This window comes from Nipponia nippon, unplaced genomic scaffold, assembly GCF_047370975.1.
Source record: "Nipponia nippon isolate SJK-2023a ecotype South Korea unplaced genomic scaffold, ASM4737097v1 scaffold_2, whole genome shotgun sequence".
NCBI lineage: Eukaryota > Metazoa > Chordata > Aves > Pelecaniformes > Threskiornithidae > Nipponia > Nipponia nippon.
The window spans coordinates 34,941,130-34,961,844 of NW_028262336.1; the positions used below are offsets into that span (position 1 = coordinate 34,941,130).

At 48.3% G+C, this 20,715-nt stretch overlaps 1 protein-coding gene across 1 annotated transcript in view; it reads left to right on the forward strand.

Moving 5' to 3' along the window:
- Positions 1–5,411: 5,411 nt before the first annotated feature.
- Positions 5,412–20,715, forward strand: part of PDE9A (phosphodiesterase 9A) — a 50,005-nt gene continuing 34,701 nt past the window's right edge. The window contains exons 1-3 of the mRNA XM_009474317.2: positions 5,412–5,615; positions 18,605–18,675; positions 20,503–20,580. Of these exons, the coding sequence (XP_009472592.2) occupies positions 5,547–5,615; positions 18,605–18,675; positions 20,503–20,580 (218 nt within the window). The 5' untranslated portion in view covers positions 5,412–5,546. The remainder of the gene's footprint in view (positions 5,616–18,604; positions 18,676–20,502; positions 20,581–20,715) is intronic.

The following is a 20,715-nucleotide window of genomic DNA, read 5'->3' on the forward strand; positions in this document are numbered from 1 at the left end:
GTCATTCTGTAATTAGCATTAAATATGATCATTTCCAGGACCGGTCCTGTGGAAACGTGGCAGTGTATAAAAGAATCGTGCAAAGAAGCGAGCTAAAATTTCTGTATACAGCAAACCATACGCTTTCCATAGGCTTATGGAAAGGAGTTAGAGCTGGCCTGAAAAGGTCAGTCATGCTCTGCAACAGGCGTGATGGAGGAGCTTACACTGGCATAGCCATCGGTTTAGCGACTAGCAGCATAACTGCCATGGAAAGTTAATTCCTGTATAGACTCAACCCTGACTCACGGGTTTGTGGGCAAGAAAAATCTAGAAGCAAGAGTGGCGAAACATCAAAGGTGGTGTGTCGTGGTTTAACCCCAGCCAGCAACTATGAACCACACAGCCGCTCACTCACTCCCCCCCAATGGGGTGGGGGAGAGAATTGGAAGGGTGAAAGTCAGACAACTCCTGGGTTGAGATAAGAACAGTTTAATAATTGAAGTAAAATAAAATAGAATGATAGTAGTAGTGGTAGTAATAATAATAATAATAATAATAATAATAATAATAATAATAATAATAATAATATAATACAATAATAATGTACCAAGCAAGTGATATACGACACAATTGCTCACCACCCCCTGACTGATGCCCAGCCTGTTCCTGAGCAGCAATCCCTTCCCCCCCGGCCAACTCGCCCCAGTTATATACTGAGCATGACGTCATATGGTGTGGAATAGCCCTGTGGCCAATGTGGGTCAGGCCCCCTGGCTGTGCCCCCTCCCAGCTTCTTGTACGCCATGCAGAGCATGGGAAGCTGAAAAGTCCTTGACTGGTGTAACCACTACTTAGCAACAACTAAAACATCAGTGTGTTATCAACATTATTCTCATACTAAATCCAAAACACAGCACTATACCAGCTACTAAGAAGAAAATTAACTCTATCCCAGCTGAAACCAGGACATGGTGAAAGGAGGGAGAGAAGACTGAGCGAAGAAGAGAGGGGAAGAGGAGCCGGGAAAGCGAAGGGGAAACCTTCTCAGCTCCAGGGGCAATCAGGCGTTTCGGTACGTTTGAGGGAAACGGCGTGGAAAGGTAAAGTAGTAAGATGAGGCCCTGTGGGAATGTGCAGACAGACAGACATGGGCAAGAGACCTACAGATCAAGGAAGGTGACTTGCAAGAGAAGGGATTAGTGGGCAGAGGAAGCAGCTGAGAGGCTTAGATACGGAGTAGTTAAGGAAAAAAGTTTATTTTTAAAAGTTATTATTCTCTGCTTTTTCTTCTAGGCAAACTTTGTTCAAAATATATCACCATCCTTAAAATACTTGGCTTGAGTCATGTTCCAGCTGCCCATCACCTTCTCAGGCCAAGCCGCACCTTCCCAGTCCCAATGGCGCAGGAAGCATTTCCAAACACAACCTTAGACCCTACTAGGCCCCCTCCATAGGCACCAAGGTATTTTCTGTGCTTTGCACAAAACCCAAGGTTTTCCCTCCCCAGCTTTGAGACCACAGGCACCTCTCCTGCCCTTCAGGTGGGGCGAGCTATTTGGTGCTGAGCCTGGCCCCGCGCAGCCTCCCCGGGAGGGCGCAGGGCAGGGGCAGGCACCGCAGGCAGGGCACCGAGAGACCTCGCTCCATCACGGCGGACAAGGAGAGCCAAAATGCAGCAGAGATTGAGGAAACGGTCCAGCGATAACTTGTGGAAATGCGTTTCTCTGAGGGAAAGTGAATGGGAGATCTTTCACTGAAAGGTTTAACTAACTTGGGGTTTTTTTTCCCCATCTAAATCCCTTTGAATATTACCGCCCTGTGCTCCCCCAGTTTGGATGTGCAACTGCTCACAGCAGGTTGCAAGGGGCACTTAATTTCTTGAGTGCTGCAGGAAAACTAGGTTTTAGAGAGGCTGGGGGGTCATGGTCTGCAGTGTGTGCCAGCGTGTGAGCACAGAGGCTTCAGGACTGGTGAAGCGAGCCCTGGAAACCCCATCCCATGGTTGTAAATAGGTGACTGTGATTGACAGGGATGCTTCAGAGAAAGGACAGATTTTGGAAGACTGTTGCAAAAGGATGTTGCCACCTCCAGATGTGTCTGACAGGAGCAGCTCCTCGGAGGAGCCGCACAGGCTGGCAGTCCACGGGCAAGGTGGGCGGAGGCAGCGGCGGTGCTGTCCCTGCCTTGTCCTCGACGGCTCGCTGCTTTGGTCCCTTCTGTGTAGTTGCAGCCGTGGGCAGCGGGGACAGAGTGGACAGGGATGGTGCCATGCCACCCCATGCCAGCCCTGCATGGAGAGTGGCTGGGGCAGCCCTCTTCATCCCTAAAACTTTACACTCACCCTTTAAGCAGGGTTTGCAGCAGGGGGGGATCTCAACCCGTGTAAAGACAGTGTGGATGTTTTGTGCCTTGACAGCAATGAGTCCAAGTGCAAACCGTGTGTGATCTGAATATCCTACAGTTACACCTTGGAAACCCTAATAAAGCTGCCTCTGAACCGCATACGTGGAGCAGATGCCGGGACCGGGAGACAGAGGCACCTTTTTTACTCCTTGGGAGCACCCGCCGGGGTAAGTGACACCTGGCTGGGGCACCGCCAGATCGTCGGGCCAAAGGCTCAAGTCCCGCAGCCCTCTGAAAGCCACGTCTACGTTTAAGGGCTGTGTGTACAAAGTGGCGTGTGTTGGCCTCTGTAAACAACTTAGCAGAAAAGGCAAAGCAGAGCTGTGCAACACTTGCCGTGCTGCCTGCAGTCTGGGAGATAACAGCTTAGTGCTGCCCGCCGTTGGTCAAAATGCTCCTTTAAGGCAAATGACGGAGAAACATCACCTGGCGCTGTATTGCCAGGATTCGGCCCAGCTGATGAACTGTTGAAGGGTTTGATAAGACAGGATAATTCTTCCAAGTCGCTGTTGCCCCACATTGCACAGCGTATAATGAAATAAGGACATTCAGGAAGGTTAAACCAGCTAAAGGAAGGCAGTGATCTCACGGAGCTGCACAGCCTCTTTGATGAACACCGTCTTTTGTTGCCTGAGCTGTGCCTTAGATTGCATCAGGCTTTTACCATAATTTCTGAGAGCTCAGCTTTTGTAGATTCACTTCTACATGAAAAGCTCTTGAAAAGTGCAGTAGTCAGCAACTTCACAGCAAAGCAAATTTTCCAACAAGTATTAATGTAATTGGGGGGGTGGGATGTGTGCTGGAGCTTAAGAAACACAATTTAAATACACAGGGACAATAGATACAACAAGGAGGATGGAGAGGCAGGAACAGGATCATCACCTGGATTTTGGAGCCTGTCTTTTTGCTGGCTGGAGAAGCTAGTCACTTTTTAAAATAGAAATCAAAAGGTGGATGCTCACTGGTGTGAGGTTCTGATCATCAGATGTCTCAACGATGTGCTCTCAAATCCTGCAATGCACCAGTGACCTCGTCCAACCACTCTTGGAGCAGGTCATCAGGGGGGAGGTCTCAGCCTCCTCCTCTACAAGACCAAATGCGCCATGTGTATCTCCCAGCGTGAGTGCTCTTGCTGCCTCTTTCTAAATGGCTGCATTTTTGTCTTCATGGCCATCTCCCTCAGGTACCTGCTACTTGTCAAGGTCAATCAAATCACTCGGGAGTGAACCATGGTAAAACGGGGTTAGGGCAATGCTTAGCAGAGCAGGGTATGAAATAATCAGTCACAGAAGTCCCGACTGATGTACAGAAGCAGTGGGGTTTATGTGGAAGGGCTGATGCAGTGGGAGAGGCTGCAGCCACCTCAGAATAGCCATGGGGATAGCCTAAGGGAGAGTCTAGAGGACAGCCTAGGGTATTAGCTTACATGATAGCCTATGGGATAGACTGCAAAAGCCTAGAGATAGCCTAGGGGGTAGCCTCCAGGACAGCTTACGGGATAGACTGTAACATAGCCTAGGGGATAGCTTACAGGATAGCCCACAGGGTAGCCCTACAGTGGCAAGGGCTCTCTCCTGGAAGACTTCAAGTGCCTGCTCCAAGCTGGCAGGGGAAGGATGTGAAGCAAAGGCTTGCACCTTCCAGAAGAGTCACCTTGCTACTGGCTCTGAGAGCATTAGGAGTACTGCTGGCATCGGTCCGAAAGGCCAGCCTGGCTCTGGCTCCCAGACTGGCTCCAGGACCTGCTCAGCCCCACGGGCTCTTACGAATCCCCTTCATACAGCAAATGAGCCCTGCCCGCATGTTGCAAGGGGCAGCTAAGGCTACACTTCGTGCAGTGCTGTAGCCCGCAGGGCCATGTTGGCCTCCTCTGCAGGTCAGCTGTGACTTGCTCATGTTGCAGTGAGGGCCCCGGGGTGGGCAGGGAAGGCAGCAACAACCCCGCTGCCACAAGCCCAACTCTCCCAGACTGCAGCGCAAAAGAGACCGGGAAATGTTTTTGCAGCTCCTCCGTCAGAAGCCGCAGAAAACACCAAGAGCTAACGCTCGCAGGATGAGCTGTTTCCAGCCACCGTGCATGCTTGCAGCCCATCAGCCAGCCTCTCCCCTGCGAGGGCGGAGGAGCCACCGTCTCCAAAGCTCTCTCCCCTCCGTGACCAAGTGTCACCCACTGCTGCCGCTGCCGCTGCTTCAGCTCCCCACAGGCGCCGGCACTGCAGCACAGCACAGACACGCAGCAGATGGCACTTGGCATCCACTCAGAGAATCGACTGTCAGATGCTTTGCTCCCTCCTGGTTTTCAGCTGCGCCTTCCCATGGGAGATGCCTTTGCCAGGATACTTCACGTTCCCTTAAATAACAAATTCCTTCGCTCCGGGGGTAGCATGGACGGCGTTGGGGGAGAGCATGGGCTTTATGATTTCTTCGTGCTTCTGGAGCTTACAGAGAAAAAAAAGCTACTTGTTTTTTCTTTCTGTCCTTGTAATGGTAACAGGAGGGATGTGGAAATTAACCTGCCAAGTTTGGCCTGAGACAGTCCGATCCCCGGCTGCAGCTGGTGTCTGAAAGGACACTCCCAGCACAGGGCACAGCTGGGAGCCTGTCACATCGCTTGCAGGGTGCGGGCAGCTCACCAGAAAGGTCGGCACTAATTAATAATTACAGTCCTATTTCATCACAAAAACAAATGACATCCCTCACCACCCTGATGAAGGAGGTTCCCCCCCCCCCCCCCGCCCCAGTCCTCCCCCGGGGGACAAGTGCCACTTGGTCTTGTGCATAACGGGAGCTCATCAGCCCCAGGATCAGAGCTACAATGCGGGTGCCCAGCAGCCCTCAGCCCTAAAGCCAAGAGGGGTTGTTGCTATGGGAATCGAGAGGGCACTTGGCAGACAGCATCTGGAGCCTGTGTCTTTCCCTGTCCAAGGCAGCTGGATTTGGAGGGAAGCAAAACTAAAAGGAGGTGGCAGAGAGAGACAGAGGCACAGCAAAATGCATGCATGTTAGAGGAGGGACCTTCCCAGAATGAGAGTACAGTGGGATACAGAAGAGCGGGGACACCAAACTGTCAGGCAGTGGTGGCTCGGCTTGGTAGGATAAACCTTATTTTCTGCTCTGTTTGACACTGGAAAAAGGTCCAGTGAAAGCCCAACTGTAACAAGATGGGATCTGCCTCCTCAACTTACCGGCCCAAGTGTATTTATTTGGATATTGATGGAAGAATTCAAAAGGTACTTTTGCTGTTTTTCACAAAGTAGTGTCTCCAGACGCAGCAGCGGCTGCGGGCTGTGTTTGCTGCACGAGCTATTTCTGTAACGCGAGTTAGACGCGTGTTTGCATTCAGCGCCGTTGTGGGCTTCAAATCTCTTTGGGGGGGGGGGGGGATCTTGAGTGGCTTCTGCTTTGTACACGGATGTTTATTTAAAGGGGAAGGGGAGGCTGGCAGCAGGGGAGGGCTGGGCGCTGCCAGCTCTCCCTGCCTGTGTGGGGATCCTTGCTTTAGCAGCCGTGTAGGCTTCCTCTCCTGGAGTAGCGTTGCGACGTGTTTACAAAGTTTTGCCTGCAGAGAGGTTTTCACCCAAGCAGTGGGAGCTGGAAAGCACGGCATAACGAGTTATTTGGAGATTGCCTGCTGGGGGGGGGGGGATTTAGTGATGGACGGTTTCCTACTGCCAAGCTGAACGGCAGGCAGGTGCCCGGCTGTTGTGCGATGGGGTGTGCCGCTGCATCGCCGGGGGGCTGCGGGGTCCCCGCCACCTTCGCCAAGTTGTTTGTAAATGCCGATAAACGTTAATTAAAACTTCCACTTCCATTAGCCTGCCTTGTTTGCTTAGCCACGGTTCACAGCACAGGGAAAACTGTGGGAGAAATGGATTCTGGCTAAAAGGGAGAGCTCGCATGCTGTCGAGCTGACAGCCCATTGCTTTTGAACAGAAACAATGCCGCCACGTTTTTTTTAAGTCATCTTTTTGTTCTTTTTGTCAGCAATTCTTTGGCCACAAACCAAGTGCCTTTTTTGTAATAGAGTGAAAGCAGCCATGAGGCTCAAGAGCAAGTAAATGCTGACCTGCAAAATCCAAATCTCTCCCTCCCGTCTTCCTGCTCTAAATCTTCATTTCACCCAGCCTCGCCTTTTGTTTCTCCTTTAAAAAGGAAAAGCAAAGATGCCCTTTCCCTTCCCTCCCTTTTGCTGTATGAATGACCACAGAAACGAGGTAAAGGGAGAGCTGATACTCACAGTCCCGTCCCACCACGCACGCCTCTGTTGCCTATGGTCCCCTTGGTCACTGCCCTGGAGACCCACCAGGACTGCCAGAGTCCTGTCCTCAGGAACAAGACCTCGGAGAATCCAAATCTGTGCCAGGTCCCCCACAGCAGGTTGCTCCTCTTCATCCATCTCGGGGCTTAGACGTGATGGTGGTCCCTCTGCCACTGCGGGCTCCACCGTACCAGCGAGCAGGAGCGTGCCAGCTCCGCTGAGCCGAAGGTGCCGCTTCTCCTTTGCTGGGACTTAATGAGTTGGTCGCCTGGCAGCCCCCAGAAGCAAGGCTTGTACAGAACTCCCTGGCACCTTTACTGTTCAGTACGAAAATGGTTTGGTATTTTGAAAGGGTGGCGAGTGTTTCCATAGATGTTGGTAAAGCACATTGTCTGTCATCTACTCTGGTTTTAAAAAAAATAGCATTTCTCAGAACCAGTCTCTGGAGAGTAATTTTTGACACTAAAAACGCAGAAGAGGCACAATCGCATGAGCAAGCAAATGAAAACTCAAGCAGCATTAAGGTTTTTTTGCTCAATAAATGTTATCTGTTTCTTTTGTCAGATGTGAAATTCCATCTGTGCAATGTTTGGAAGGATTCCTGCAGTAAAAATGCTGCATAAATGGGGTTCACCCAGGGGTAAGCAGGGCATATCTCAGATTCTCATGCCTCCTCAGTAACAACATCATTAGAAAGAAAAAAAAAAGCAACCCTTAATCTTCCAAGGAATGCAGTATTGGAAGCTTCTAAAGGGAACTCATTAAATCAATGCTGAGCTACTCATCAACCCAGTAATAAGGTATGAGCTTCGTTATAACAGCACTTGTTGAGTTTGAAAGGGCTCAGCTCCAACTTGCAACTGGTTTGCTGGACACCGCAGAGCCATGCAATAGAACTGGGCATCCTATGATAGTGCTAGCTGGGATGGCAATTATTCACAGGTAATTCTGTGTTTCCACAGCCTCATTCTGAATTTCCACCAGTGCAGCCACAGGGCGTGCTACTGACTTTGGGAGAAGTTGTTTTGCCTCGGCACTGGGGTAAATGAAGGGACACACCAGGCTCAGAGAGCCACATGCCGCCTCCCCCAGGAACCTGCGCATTGCAGATGAGCACTTGAAAGTGCTCTGCAAGAGGAGCGTTGGATTAAGCTAAGTAGGTTTGTGTGTCAGCAGGTCCAGAGGGGCACAGCGGGGAGGGCAAAGGGATGCAGCAGTTGTTGGAGGAGGCTTTGCTGGCTTTGAAACCCTTCTCAGTAGTTGTTGAAACAAAGGAGGCACCGCCAGCAGGGGTTGAACGCAGGACTGTGCCTGAGGCCAGCACGTCCCAGAGGAAGGGCTGAGGTCCATACCTGCAAGGCCAGTGCCACGAACACCCAGTAGCCTCCTGCGGGAGGGCGGTGGGAGGCTGAGAGCAGAGGGGAGCCCAGCCCAGTGCTGCTGTGCATCACTCCTACATCACACTGGGGAAGCCTAGCCCTCGCCTCAGTAACTTCCTCGGCTCCTGCCCTTTCCCCTTGGCCCCATCCCACCTGCACCCGCAAAGGCTCCTGGTCATTTGTCGTAGTTTGGTAAACTGACCTTTCAGAGGCATGGGCAGGCACAAAATGGTCTTCGCCAAACCTGACCACAGGGACGAGCTCTCCTCCAATGGGCAGAGTTGACTGAGCATCTCCCCATGCTGGGGCAGCACGGGCTCTGCTTTGGGAGGGACACGAGATGACCCACCCCGGCCCAGCAGACACCAACCGTGGAACACCCCACAGGCACCTGAGCTCAAGATCCCCAAAGGGGTGGCTTTTGTGTCCATCAGGGGAAGGGTTTGGGCTGCTGGTAGCTGTGTCCTGGCCAAGGGGCAGGGATTGGGGGATCTCCCATGGGGCGGCCGCCTGCCAAGCTGGTGGAGGTAGAGCCAAACATGAAGCAGGAGGTGGAGGGGACAGCTGTGCCAGGGCTGCTGGAGAGGGAAGATCAAAGGCTTTGCAGCATTACAGCCACACGCCGAACCCGGGCTCTGTGCAAACCGGCTTCAAAGAGGTCGCTTGTTCTCAGAGCTGGTTGAAAAATGAAGTTACAGTGTAATACGCTTCCTATCCAGTGCCTACATAAAGGGGATGCACGCCTAGGGGAAACAAGCGCTGCTCAGTTTATTTATTTTTAAAGGATCCTCTCCCCCGGAGACACCCAGCCGTTCATTACCCGCTTGCCTGGACACACATCTCCCTCTGCGCGTCACACGTGTGCCCAGGGCTTAGCACACCCAAGAAACACATCCGCATCCCACCCCTGCCACAGCCTGGTTTGCTGCCAGGCAAAGGAGAAGACGGCGGGATGGGGGGAAGCCATGGCCGTGTTTCATATAGGATAAGGTGATTTTGCAGTACCACCGTGGATGGGATTTCTCGTTGTTCCTGGAGTGCCACTAGATGGGGTCAAGCACCCAAACCCCCAACGTGCAAGCAGAGAAGTGAGATTTGCTACTCCAAACTTAAGCCGAATCTGGAGTCTTATTTTCTTTCATAATGTTATTAACCCTTTGGCTGCGTTTTTAAGAAAAATTCCTATTGAGTCTGTTTTGAATTAAAAATCCACCAGCAAGAAAACGTTCCGCAGCCCCTGTCCAAATTTTTTTCCATGAAGAAACTATTGGGGAGCATTTTATTTTGACCTTTGAGATTTAAATGGCAGCAGAGCCAAACCAGCCATGGCCATATTCCCAGATGAGTGGCTTCGTGCCTCTTATTTTCAAATGTCACAGGTAGTGGCTTTGCTCACAGAGCTGTAAGTTGTTCCTCTCAGAAAAATGCTTAATTTGAGAGGATTTCTGTTTCCAGTGTCTTAATCAGCATCACATTTGTAACAAGGATGGAAAGTCAGAGGGGTACAGAGCCTGAGCTAACTGGAAAAAAGAAAAGGACCGCTGCCTTTGTCAAGGATTCAAGGAAATCACTCAGGGTGGTATTTTCTTCCTTTTCAGAAAGCAAGTAAAGAATTTTGGAGCCATTTTGCTGGTTGACTGAGTCATTCTGGATGCCAAACAGAGAAATGACCTTTTTTTTCTCAAAGAAATGTATTGAGTTCAACCTTTCTGGGTGTCTACTGGACTGACCTGTGGAGCAAGACACTAATCCACCCACAGCCATTGTTCTTCTTGGCCCGAGGTCCATGACGAACAGAACAAAGCTAAGACTGCATTTTGGTGCTGTGGTTATTGCATTGAAACATCAGCGCATAGGAATCATTTCAGTCATGTGAGCTTTTCTTTTTAATTAGAGCAACAGCAACTGTGGTATAAATGCCTAGACTCTAGCAAACCCAACAGATTTTTCCAAAGCTTGCTGTGCTATTTTTAACACGCCAAACTGGATTCAGATTAAAAACAAAACACAGCAGAAAAATAATGGCGTGATGATTGGTTCAAGGCGATTAAATATTTTTGCATCCCTGTGACTCTCTTGGCACAGCAGGGCAAGCATGCTCTGTGGTGTCTGCGGACCCAGTTCCCTGTCTGTTTGGACTGGGGATTTAGAGCAATACCCTTTCAGGTTCCAGCCGTCGGAGGGGTGCACAGAGGTGGGATTCATGGGCAGTCGGGACATGGACACCTCAGGGGGCCGCTCTGCCTGGCCCATGCTCGCAGGTTCCTCCCACGCATAGACAAGCTGATGCCAAAACCCTCTTTAGCATGGTGAGGCATAAGTGTGGTTTTGCGGGATCAAGGCCATTTTCTTAGCGCTGGCAGATCTCTGTGGACGAGGGAAGGTGCAAGGTAGCACAGCCTGAGTCTGGCCAGTGGTCTTGGCTCACCTTGGCTCTCTGATTTTAGCTGGCCCCAGTGAATTCAGGGCAGGTGCTAGATGTTCTCGTTGTAAAGCAGCAAGAAACGAACAGCGGGTTCCTAAAACACCGCCGCATTACAGCACATAAACATTTTAAAGAGTAAAACTGACTTAAAACCAGGCTTTGAAAAAAGTGAGAGAAAATGTCATACTTGAGGCCTTTCTCTCTCCTACTCACCCTTCTCTTTCCTCCCCATCAAGGGCTCCTCAGAGCATTTAGAGCACCAAACCTAATCCTAGCACAGCTCTGTAATTCCAGCATAGCACCATCATTCTTCTGTACCCATCACCCAAAAGGGCTCGTTTACTGCTGTTTATCCTTCTGAAGTCACGTGCAGTCTATTATAGTTATTACAGTTTACGCTTACATTAGCTAAGGCAAAGTTTAGGTCTAACACTCTCCTGCTGGCCTTACGTATGGATTCAGACAAGCCAACCATGGCAGCTTATGCTACTCACATAGAAACTCTTTTGGCTTGATACAAACAAGACAAAACCATTTTTTTTCTATCACCTTTCTAGTGAACTTACTTCTACAGCTGCAAATTGGCCTCTCACTGGCCTCTCACCGTACCTGCTTTTCCTTACTCGGTTAACCAACATTACCCTTCTGACAGTCCTATATTATCAAGCATGTTGTAATGTCAGACCTTAATTGCGTGAGTAGTGTTGAAACAAGCAGCCTAGCTTCACTCACATTTAGTGAGGACATTTGGTGCTAAAGCATCCTTATTATCCAGTTTACGAAACATTTCAAGTTTAATGCATTAATGTGCTACAGGGTTAATTGCACTTAGTACTCCATTAGCAGCAATCGTGTGCTCTTTTTATGTTAAGTAAAGCCAGAGTGTAGACATTTCTGTTATTTGCCAAAGGTTGAAATACTTTTATGCCTGCTGCAGAAAATAAGAAACTTTCAGCTCAGCTTCTCACAACCAGCCTTGCTGGTTGCTGGTTACATTCTGCCATTAATTATTAGTACTGAAAGACTGAAGAGTAGCAATATGTCCCTTAGTATAGTCAGCAGGCTCTCTTTAATGTAATCTGGCTTCCTCTACGAGCCCCAGTGACTCTAAGAAGTGATGAGACCCTTCCTTGCTCATAGTGACAGAGCCGACCCCTGCCATGCTGTCCCTCTCGATGGACGTGCAAGATTGCCCCGGGAGTCACACGTATGAGTGTATCATAGAGTGTATCATATCATGTAGACATTTTCTCTTTCCTGAAGAGAAAAATCTCTTTTCCCATAGCTCGCTGTTCAGGGATGTTATAAGGATGGGAATTGCAACTTACCATATAGCCACGTGCCTCGGGATCCTGATACGTCAGCTCTGTCTGGCAGCTCCTGTTTCTCATTCTAGGGTAATGTATATAATTAGGAAACTAACAGGATTCACCCTACTTAACCGTTAACCGTAGCCGTCTAAATGTTAGTGATGACTGCTCCAAGCTAGTCATACAGGTTCCCCCGTAGTCACTGGGGAGGCAGGTGATGCCTCCAGAGGATGATTCAACCCATCTTAAACTGGATTTTGGAGACATGTGGGCTGATTTACCCTTTGCAAGTTGTCCTTTTTCTCTACTGGCAAGAGAGGGAGTCTAGCAGAGCAACATGCATGAGATGCCAAATTTGTAGATGTTTGAAGTTACGTCAGATGAATCCCACCCATACATTTCACTTACGTGTCGTGTTGAAACGAATGTTGTCAAGCCGCGTCACTGCCCGAAGGTAAGTGTGAGTCAGCAGGACTGCAGAGCTCCGGCTGTTGAAAGTAAGACATCTACCACGTTCCTCATCCTCTAACAGCAGTGGTGCTTGAAGAGCTCGGGGGAGCCTTCATTTTTGCTCATACTCTCAGCTGAGGGCTCTCGCGCTTTCTTCCACACACACGTGCTTATTCTCTGTTCCTCTCTTAGAGAAGCTCCTACTGCATCAAACAGATGGTAAATCTGGCATACTATTTTTAATTCTGCCTAACATTTGAAGCTTAGATAAATGGAGTGGTTTTCCAAATATCAACTGCTAATTAGTGTGAGAAATAAAAAAAACAGGTATTTTGGATATAGCTGGGCTCATGCTATGCCTGTATCTGAATTCAAAGTATGAGAAAGCTGGGAGATGTTTAGATGGGGGGTTTTAGGTAAGGCTTCTGTTGGCTATTGGGAACTATGACTGATAAGGTAATTTATCACCATTTTTTGAGGAAGACCTATTTGCTTACATGTTTAGAAATATGAATTCCTTCCAATGTTTTCTACAGAGTGGTATCTAAAAGTTCTGGATCCTGCTTCATTTTGATATGGACAAGAAAGACCGCTGGAGAGACAGGGAAAATGACAGTGAAAAATTTCACGTCAGCCTTCTGCCTTAGCAATTCAGAAATCCTCTGTGAAAGCTGCTGTTACAGAAGCAGCAACAATTTTCACAGTCCCTGCAAGACACGTAACTGAGTTTTACCAGACTCTTTTCTGACACACTCTCCACTCTCATTAGTGAAAGATAATTTTAGATTGTTTCGACTCTGCACTTTCAGCCCCGACTCTGAACATTGCTCACTGAGCTGAATGAAAGACATCACCAGGTGCTAAAGGTCTTGAACACAGCAGGTTGAGACCAGCAAAGGGAAGGAGAACTGGAAACCGAGGATAGGCTGGCTTTGAAAATATCTCTGCATTATTTATTTAGGAATTTTCCTAGGGTAAAAAAAAACCCCAAACACGAGTTAAATTCTTGGAAGAAAACCCAATTACCAACAACAGATCAGAACAGGATAACATTCTGGACAGGGTTTACAGTTTACAGAGAGGATTAGCTGTTCTGAGGATCAAATATAGAACAGAAATTGGATTTGTAGGCTGTGTTTTTACCCATCCTATCTGAAAGCAAAATATAATGTGATTAGTTGTAAGCTGGTAGGTTGCAGACTATATGCACTATGGTCCCTTAGTAGTACTTCCATCACAATCCTTAATATCGAACTGCTCCTCTGAGTGGGAAAGCCAGCCAGAGTAGCAGGGCTCTTAATCCCTGTTCTTTCTGAGAGGGCTTTTAAAATCCTTGTCCTGGACCAGAGGTGGATACTATGGATTAAGAGACAATGGCCTCTTATTTCAGAAGAAGATGTTTCAAAAAATGCAGAACTGTCTCCAGGAAAGAAACAAGTCCCACAGAAGTGAGCTCTGAGCCGGGAACCAGGCATCCCCATCGAGTCACGCTGTCCTACTTCGCAGTCACCGCATGCTTCATCAGAACATTATTTCCACTCCAAAAAGCCTCAGTTATTATTCATTCTGCTTTTCCCCCCTTTGCTTCACGTTACTTTCCAAGGCAGGCAGACAGCGTTCCCCACTTAAATCAAATGACTACTTCTTGGTCTTGATGGAGAATTGTTGAAATGATCAAGCTGAGAATTCAGAAAAGACTAGTTTTCTTGTCTTTTTTTTCTACACATAGTAGAAGTTTTGCTAACAGTAACAAAGACAGAAATATGAAATAATGTTAACTCTCAAACGGGGGAAATGAATTGTTTGCAGATGCTGCATAATTTTTGAGGAATACATTCTTTATCCTGCTGGCACAAATCCAAGGGAGATGCAATTAACAGGGTTTATATGTGGCTGATTTTCTTTGTGGCATTTAGTCATCAATCCGCAGGCTGAAGCAGATTGTTTCCCTTTCCCATGCAGTGTATCGCCTCTGTGACATGGTTTTGGCTCTGCCTTTGCTTTCAGAAATTACACTGGCAAATGAGTGTCTTGTGTTGTTCAGTCTTGCAGAGACTATCATGCCACCAGGCAATATTGGAGTCCCTGTGTCCACTCCTTCTTGTAGGAGGTGTGTCAGGATCTGCATCCCTGGCTTTGTTGGGTGGTGCTGACCTGCATGACTATACACTGTTTTGACACGTATTATGGGGAAACCTGTCTGTGCCCTATACGTGCATGATCTTAGCCCACTACCACAACTGTAGAAACTGCTGTGGTCTCCTGCCTTTGGCCTCTGTTATGCTCCATAGCAAGGTCTCAGTCCTGTCCTAACCAGTGATTTCTTCCATTGCTGGGCATTAATGCAGAGAGCGAGGTGCTGCGAGACACATCTCAGCAGTGGCTCACCACCCAGGGACAGGAACAAGGACCTAAACAAGGTGACAACTGTGGGTCAGAGACAGCTGAGACAGGTTTGAAGGGAGATGAAGTCACTCACTGCTGACTGTGGATCTGGATCAGACCCACAAACAGTGCCAGAAAAGTACCATCATGGAGACCTGGGCTGAAGAGCAATGGCTTCAGGACATCTGCCCAAGTAAGGACATCTTCACAGGACTGGGTAAGATGCTCACTTCTCCACCCAGTGCCAACAGGGCTGCCTATCCTGAAAGCTTCAGGTCAACAATCTTCCCTGGCCATGGGAGAAACCATGTGTCCCGTCTGGCTGAAGTATGGCTGCAAGCCAAATGTCACTGTATTGCCTTCATGTTCCTAATGTCCCCGCAATGATAATGGACTTTAGCCAAATAGGATTCCTATACTGTGCTGGAGCCATCAATTGTATGCAGTACTGTCCTCCTGTCTCTCTAAAATACATTACAATTGTATTCCATCAGCACAACTAACATTGACTTTATTGGGAACATAAACCTGCAGGCACTAACAGGAACAATTGCATATTGCTGGGAAACGTCTGAGGCTGGCTGCTTTGTTTTAGAGCAGAAGGAAGTTGGTCAGAAAAGCTCAGCAGGTTGCAACAGAAGAAAACTTCAGTAGCATATACTCTTTGATTAAAAAAAAACAGCCAGCTGAGGACAACCAGCCTGAGATGAGTATCAAAATGTGGTGGGTGATTCACAAATCCACTTTTAGCAAACATAAGTAAAAATGCCAAGTATGGAAAGCTAAAAAGCATGTATGGAGATAGCTCATAATCTAGAAAATATTATCTACAGTCTTTGTTTTGCTTCCCACTCTTTCACTATTACATGGAGTAAAGGAAGCATTAAAATTCATCCTCAATGCATTGAAAGTTCCTGCTGCTTTCTATGAGTCAGGCCAGCTTTCTTACCTTTAATGTTTTTTGATTTTTTTTTTAATCTTTTCCTCTCTTATGTGTGCTGGTCGATAATAATTGATTTCCAGAATAAGAAACCTCAATACCTGAAATAGCACTCCTGGCACATCATAAGCCTTTACCCTCTGTTCAGCTGCAATTAACATCATCTCCTCGGTTACTGCATGTACCAGTTGTTGTACCCTCCAATACTATCGGCTGATTTTAGCAGCTATCACTCCAGTAGGATGCTGTGTTCTGCTAGGAGAGGGGTTGCAGCCCTATCTGAACTCGATTGGCTATGTTTTATTGCTTTGACCGCTGCTGTATTTTAATAACCAAGAGGCAATCACTGAGCAAAGCAGGCTTTTAAAAGGTATTAATCCCACCCATTTCCCTGGTAGCAGTTACTAACTATCTCAGCAGTCACATGCCTTGATGTTTTATAAAGTAAAGATATTGCCTGGTGTAATCTCATCCGGCTCAGAAAATAGAGAAGGTGGGTGTGCATGCACGTGTTAGTCACAGCCACCTCTTGAGGTGACCAATGTCGCTATCGTCTCTACCACAAAACTGCTGAAGCTTCCCCCAAGAGTACGAGGGCTCCTCACCACCAGTGAAAACTGAGGTCTGAAGCCTTGCTTCAGCATCAGCGCCAGTGTCGGTGCATCACAGGCACAGCAGGACTCAGCCAGGCTGGCCAGATCTTGCCATCTTGTCCTGACTCTCCCCATACTTCAGGCTTGCAATGTCCCGAGCTGTGAGCAGGCTTTAGCAGCTCCTCAAGGGCAGAGTGTCCCGTGGGCTCTTCCACGAGGCATGAGGCATGGCAGAGAAAACAAACCACTGGAAGGCCATCCTGGGTGACATGTTCCTCACTTTCTGAGTCACCAGCCTCGAGGCTAATCTGTGGGCATGCACATCCCCTGTGCCTGCAATGGACGGCAATGGAAACTGTGCCTGAGAATATGGCACACTACGGGTGGTCGTGAGGGGTGGAAAACAGTGTTTCCAGCAAGGCACCTGCACAGGGAGACTTGTGACCTTGATCTCCCTGTGCTTCAGACCTCATCTGTGAAATATCACTTTCTTGCTCCTCCTGAGTTTTGCTGTTAGGTCTCCACAAGTCCCTTTGAGCTGCTGCATCCTGAACCCAGAGTCTCTGTGGCTATTTATTCTTTGGGGGCGTGAGGGAGCTGAGCTCCAGTGCTGGCCAGGGAAGCTGCCCTGCTCCACACCACCGCCTCCCCCCGCTCCCCACAGCAAGCTGGCCATCGCAGCCTGTGGCCGCCCCAGTGACGCCAGCAGCCCCCAGACAAATCAGCCCCACCGCTCGCTGTTGTTCCTGGCTTTGAGAAGATGAGCCAGGCCCGACTGCAATGAGGCATTTTATAGGATCATAGAATTGTTTAGGTTGGAAAAGACCCTTAAGATCATCAAGTCCAACCGTTAACCTAGCACTGCCAATTCCACCACTAAACCATGTCCCTAAGCACGACATCTACCCATCTTTTAAATACCTCCAGGCCTGGGGACTCAACCACTTCCCTGGGCAGCCTGTTCCAGTGCCTGACTGCGCTTTCGGTAAAGCAATTTTTCCTAATATCCAATCTAAACCTCCCCTGGTGCAACTTGAGGCTGTTTCCTCTTGTCCTATCACTTGTTGCTTGGGAGAAGAGACTGACCCCACCTCACTACAGCCTCCTTTCAGGTAGTTGTAGACAGCGATAAGGTCTCCCCTCAGCCTCCTTTTCTCCAGACTAAACAACCCCAGCTCCCTCAGCCGCTCCTCATGAGACTTGTGCTCCAGACCCTTCACCAACTTCGTTGCCCTCCTCTGGACACGCTCCAGCACCTCAATGTCCTTCTTGTAGTGAGGGGCCCAAAACTGGACACAGTACTCGAGATGCGGCCTCACCAGTGCTGAGTACAGGGGGACGATCACTTCCCTAGTCCTGCTGGCCACACTATTCCTGATACAAACCATTGGCCTTCTTGGCCACCTGAGCACACTGCTGGCTCATCTTCAGCCGGCTGTCGACCGACACCCCCAGGTTCTTTTCTGCCAGACAGCTCTCCAGCCACTCCTCCCCAAGCCTGTAGCGTTGCATGGGGGTGTTGTGACCCAAGTGCAGGACCCGGCACTTGGCCTTGTTGAACCCCATACAGTTGGCCTCAGCCCATCGATCCAGCCTGTCCAGATCCCTCTGTAGAGCCTTATCTCCATGGTGGCTTTAAAGTCTCCACCACAGAAAATCAAAGGCACACAGAGAGGCTTTCTGCCCCCCACCCCATCTGCAGAAGAGCTTCTCAGCTGGGGATCACCATTGCCCACGTGCCCTGATGGACATGGGAGTCTTGGGGAAAATCATGACATGGGATTGTGTCATTGAAGGCCTCATCGCAACAGGGGTCAAGGGGATGTTGCACTCCCAGACCCACTGCTCAAACAGTCTTCTCCGCATAGGGCCTGCCTGGCATGTGTGGCAGGGCAGGGGGGTGAAGAGGTGCTTGGGTGGGTGAGAAGGTAACAGTGGCAAATTTTGTAATTCAAGGTCTGAGCTCTGACCTAGCAGCAGGAACAATACAGCCTGACAGTTGGCAGGAAATTTGGCACAACCTGGGGTGACAAAACCCTCGGTTCTGTTTAAAGCTAGCTTAAGCTGCTATAGTCCAAAAAGCAGTGCCCTTTTATACCATGCAAGGATCTCCCCACATCTGGGCTGTTTTCTTCCTAAATCTGGGCTCTTACATCCTTAAATTTGCAGTTGCTATCACCCTGCAGCAATACTGCATTATGAGATACCTTTTGCTCTTAGTTCACATACGTTATTGCTCTACTTCTGAACAGCACAATTAGGTCTCCACAGCTTGCTTGCTTTATCAAAAAAAGCACAGGTATTAAACAGGAGTAGAGAAATATCCCAGCTCACAAGTCAAATCAGATAATTGAAGTGATGAGCCTTAAAATTAGCCCAGTTCACGCCTAAATAGAGTTCGTATCTCACTGGGAACTAACCGTCCTTTCTCTTCTTTGTCTTCCATTTTTTTTTCCCCTGCTGCTGTTCGGTTTGGAAGGTGATCTTTAGTAAATATTGCAACTCCAAAGATATCATGGACCTCTTCTGCATTGCAACTGGGTTGCCAAGGTAGGTCTCTCTTTTCATTTGTGACATTCATTTCACTTTTGTTCCTTTAATTCTGGGGACGATTTAAAGACAGGCCCCAAATTATGCATTTACCTGGTATTCAGGCTTCTCTCTCCTTCCAGTCTACTGGCAGAAGAAATTGAGGCAACCCAGAGATCACCAGCTGGAAAAGTACACGAAGCTCTGGCAGGCGTTGAGCCACCTCAGTGCTGGCTGTGCCTGAGGAACAGAGTGGAATAGAGTAGAACAGAAGAGATAAAGTCTAAAAAAATAAAAGCACGTGCAGAAGCCCAGCCCTGAGTGCACATGGGTTGTGTGCGCCTACTAGTTATCCCTCAGCACTGCATTTTTGCCCATATCAAGTGAAACGCAGCCATATGTTTAGAACCTGGTTTTTAGGGAAAAAATTGGGGCCAATGAGAAGCGTTGCCACTAGGGGATAAGCTTTCTATTTAGGTACAGTACAATCTCATCCCAGGTATGGGGTAGTCAAACACAAAGTACCCCAGCAGAACCATTTTATAGAACATAAATATCCCCAAATCCATTGCCCCGGCCAAGTATTTCCTAATTTATGTTGTCCTGCAAAGTCCATGCATCTCTCCTGCTGTAATTTCCTGGAGGGTTTGTTTCTCTTACCCTCAACCTAGAGAGCAGCATCCAACTTAAATCTCTGTGTTGAAAGGGACCCAGGACCAGGTGTAGGTGTGTGTCAGGGTGGGAAATGCCGGTGCGTGGTGGAGGGTGGCAAGGTGTAGCACCCAGCCACTTCTCCAGCGCCTGTCCGGTGCGGTGGTGCAGGGGGAGGGAAGCCCCTTAGTCACATCTAGAAGGGGGCATCTGCTGTCTGCATACGGGCCTTAAGCTGCCCAGGCCAGATGCACAGCAGCATGCAATAAGCCGTAGTCTTTACCTTTGTACATACAGGTTTATAATACAGAAAAACTACAGGAAAAAATAAGCCAATCCTTTTATCCTGGGTTTATTGCATGACTCCAGCTCTGGGGATTGAAAGATAAAATTGTCTATATTGACTCATAATTTGCATAAACTGCTGGACAGAATTAATGCCCTTTGCTGTTTATCCTGGGTTATCTCCTCCGATTTGACAGTAGAGAGGTTAGTGTCTCTCATCTGCCTATGATGTCAAATACTTCCACTCCATCACCCAGGAAACTTTGTTTAGCAGTTCTAGTCATTCATTCATTAACAGGGTGTTCACTGCATATTTGTCATTTTATTTTCATCAGAAGACTTCCAAAGAATTGTTCATTTCAACCAGTCTCCTGGAGCCAGAGTAAACCTCCAAGGTTTACATCTGAGCCTATAAGATCACACCTAGCACAGTATAAAAAAAAAAAAAAAAGGCCCCATATTCAGAAAGACATTTGTTTTGCTTGTTTTGGTAAAGGAATAACTAGACAACTTCAAGACATTCATAGCACTGGTAGTCATTTGTATAGTGTGAGTCAATACATAGCTGCAGAGTCAATGTATCACAAAACATATCTTTTTAATAGAAATTATTAGTTGGTGACTCAACAGAATACATGAGTTAGCAGGGAACAAAGTCTGCTCCGAGGTCAAAAATGATCACACTTAACATTTTACCAGAAACATCTCTGGTAATTGAAATGGGTGAAGCATCAAGCCTACCCTGTCCTGAGCTTTGACCCTTTCTGCACCAAAGTAAAATGGGTCCAAGACAGTGCCAGGCCAGGCCAGGAGTGCTGCAGGAGAGAAGGTGGCTATGCACCACATGCAGCAGCACAGAGTTTCAGCCAGTATTTCTAGGTCAAATAAACCTCTTTGGCACATGTTTTTCAGGAACACAACAATCTCCCTTTTGACAGCAGACAATTGTATGGTATCCATTGATCCGACAATGCCTGCAAACTCAGAGAGGTAAGCCTTGCTGCAACCTGCTCTTCAAAAATGGGGTCAAGCCCAAGGGAAGGGATGGTGGTTGCCTGCAGATGCCTTTTGTGTGCAGTGGGAGGTGAGCAACTCCCTGGAAGGAGGGAGATGACAGCAAGAATT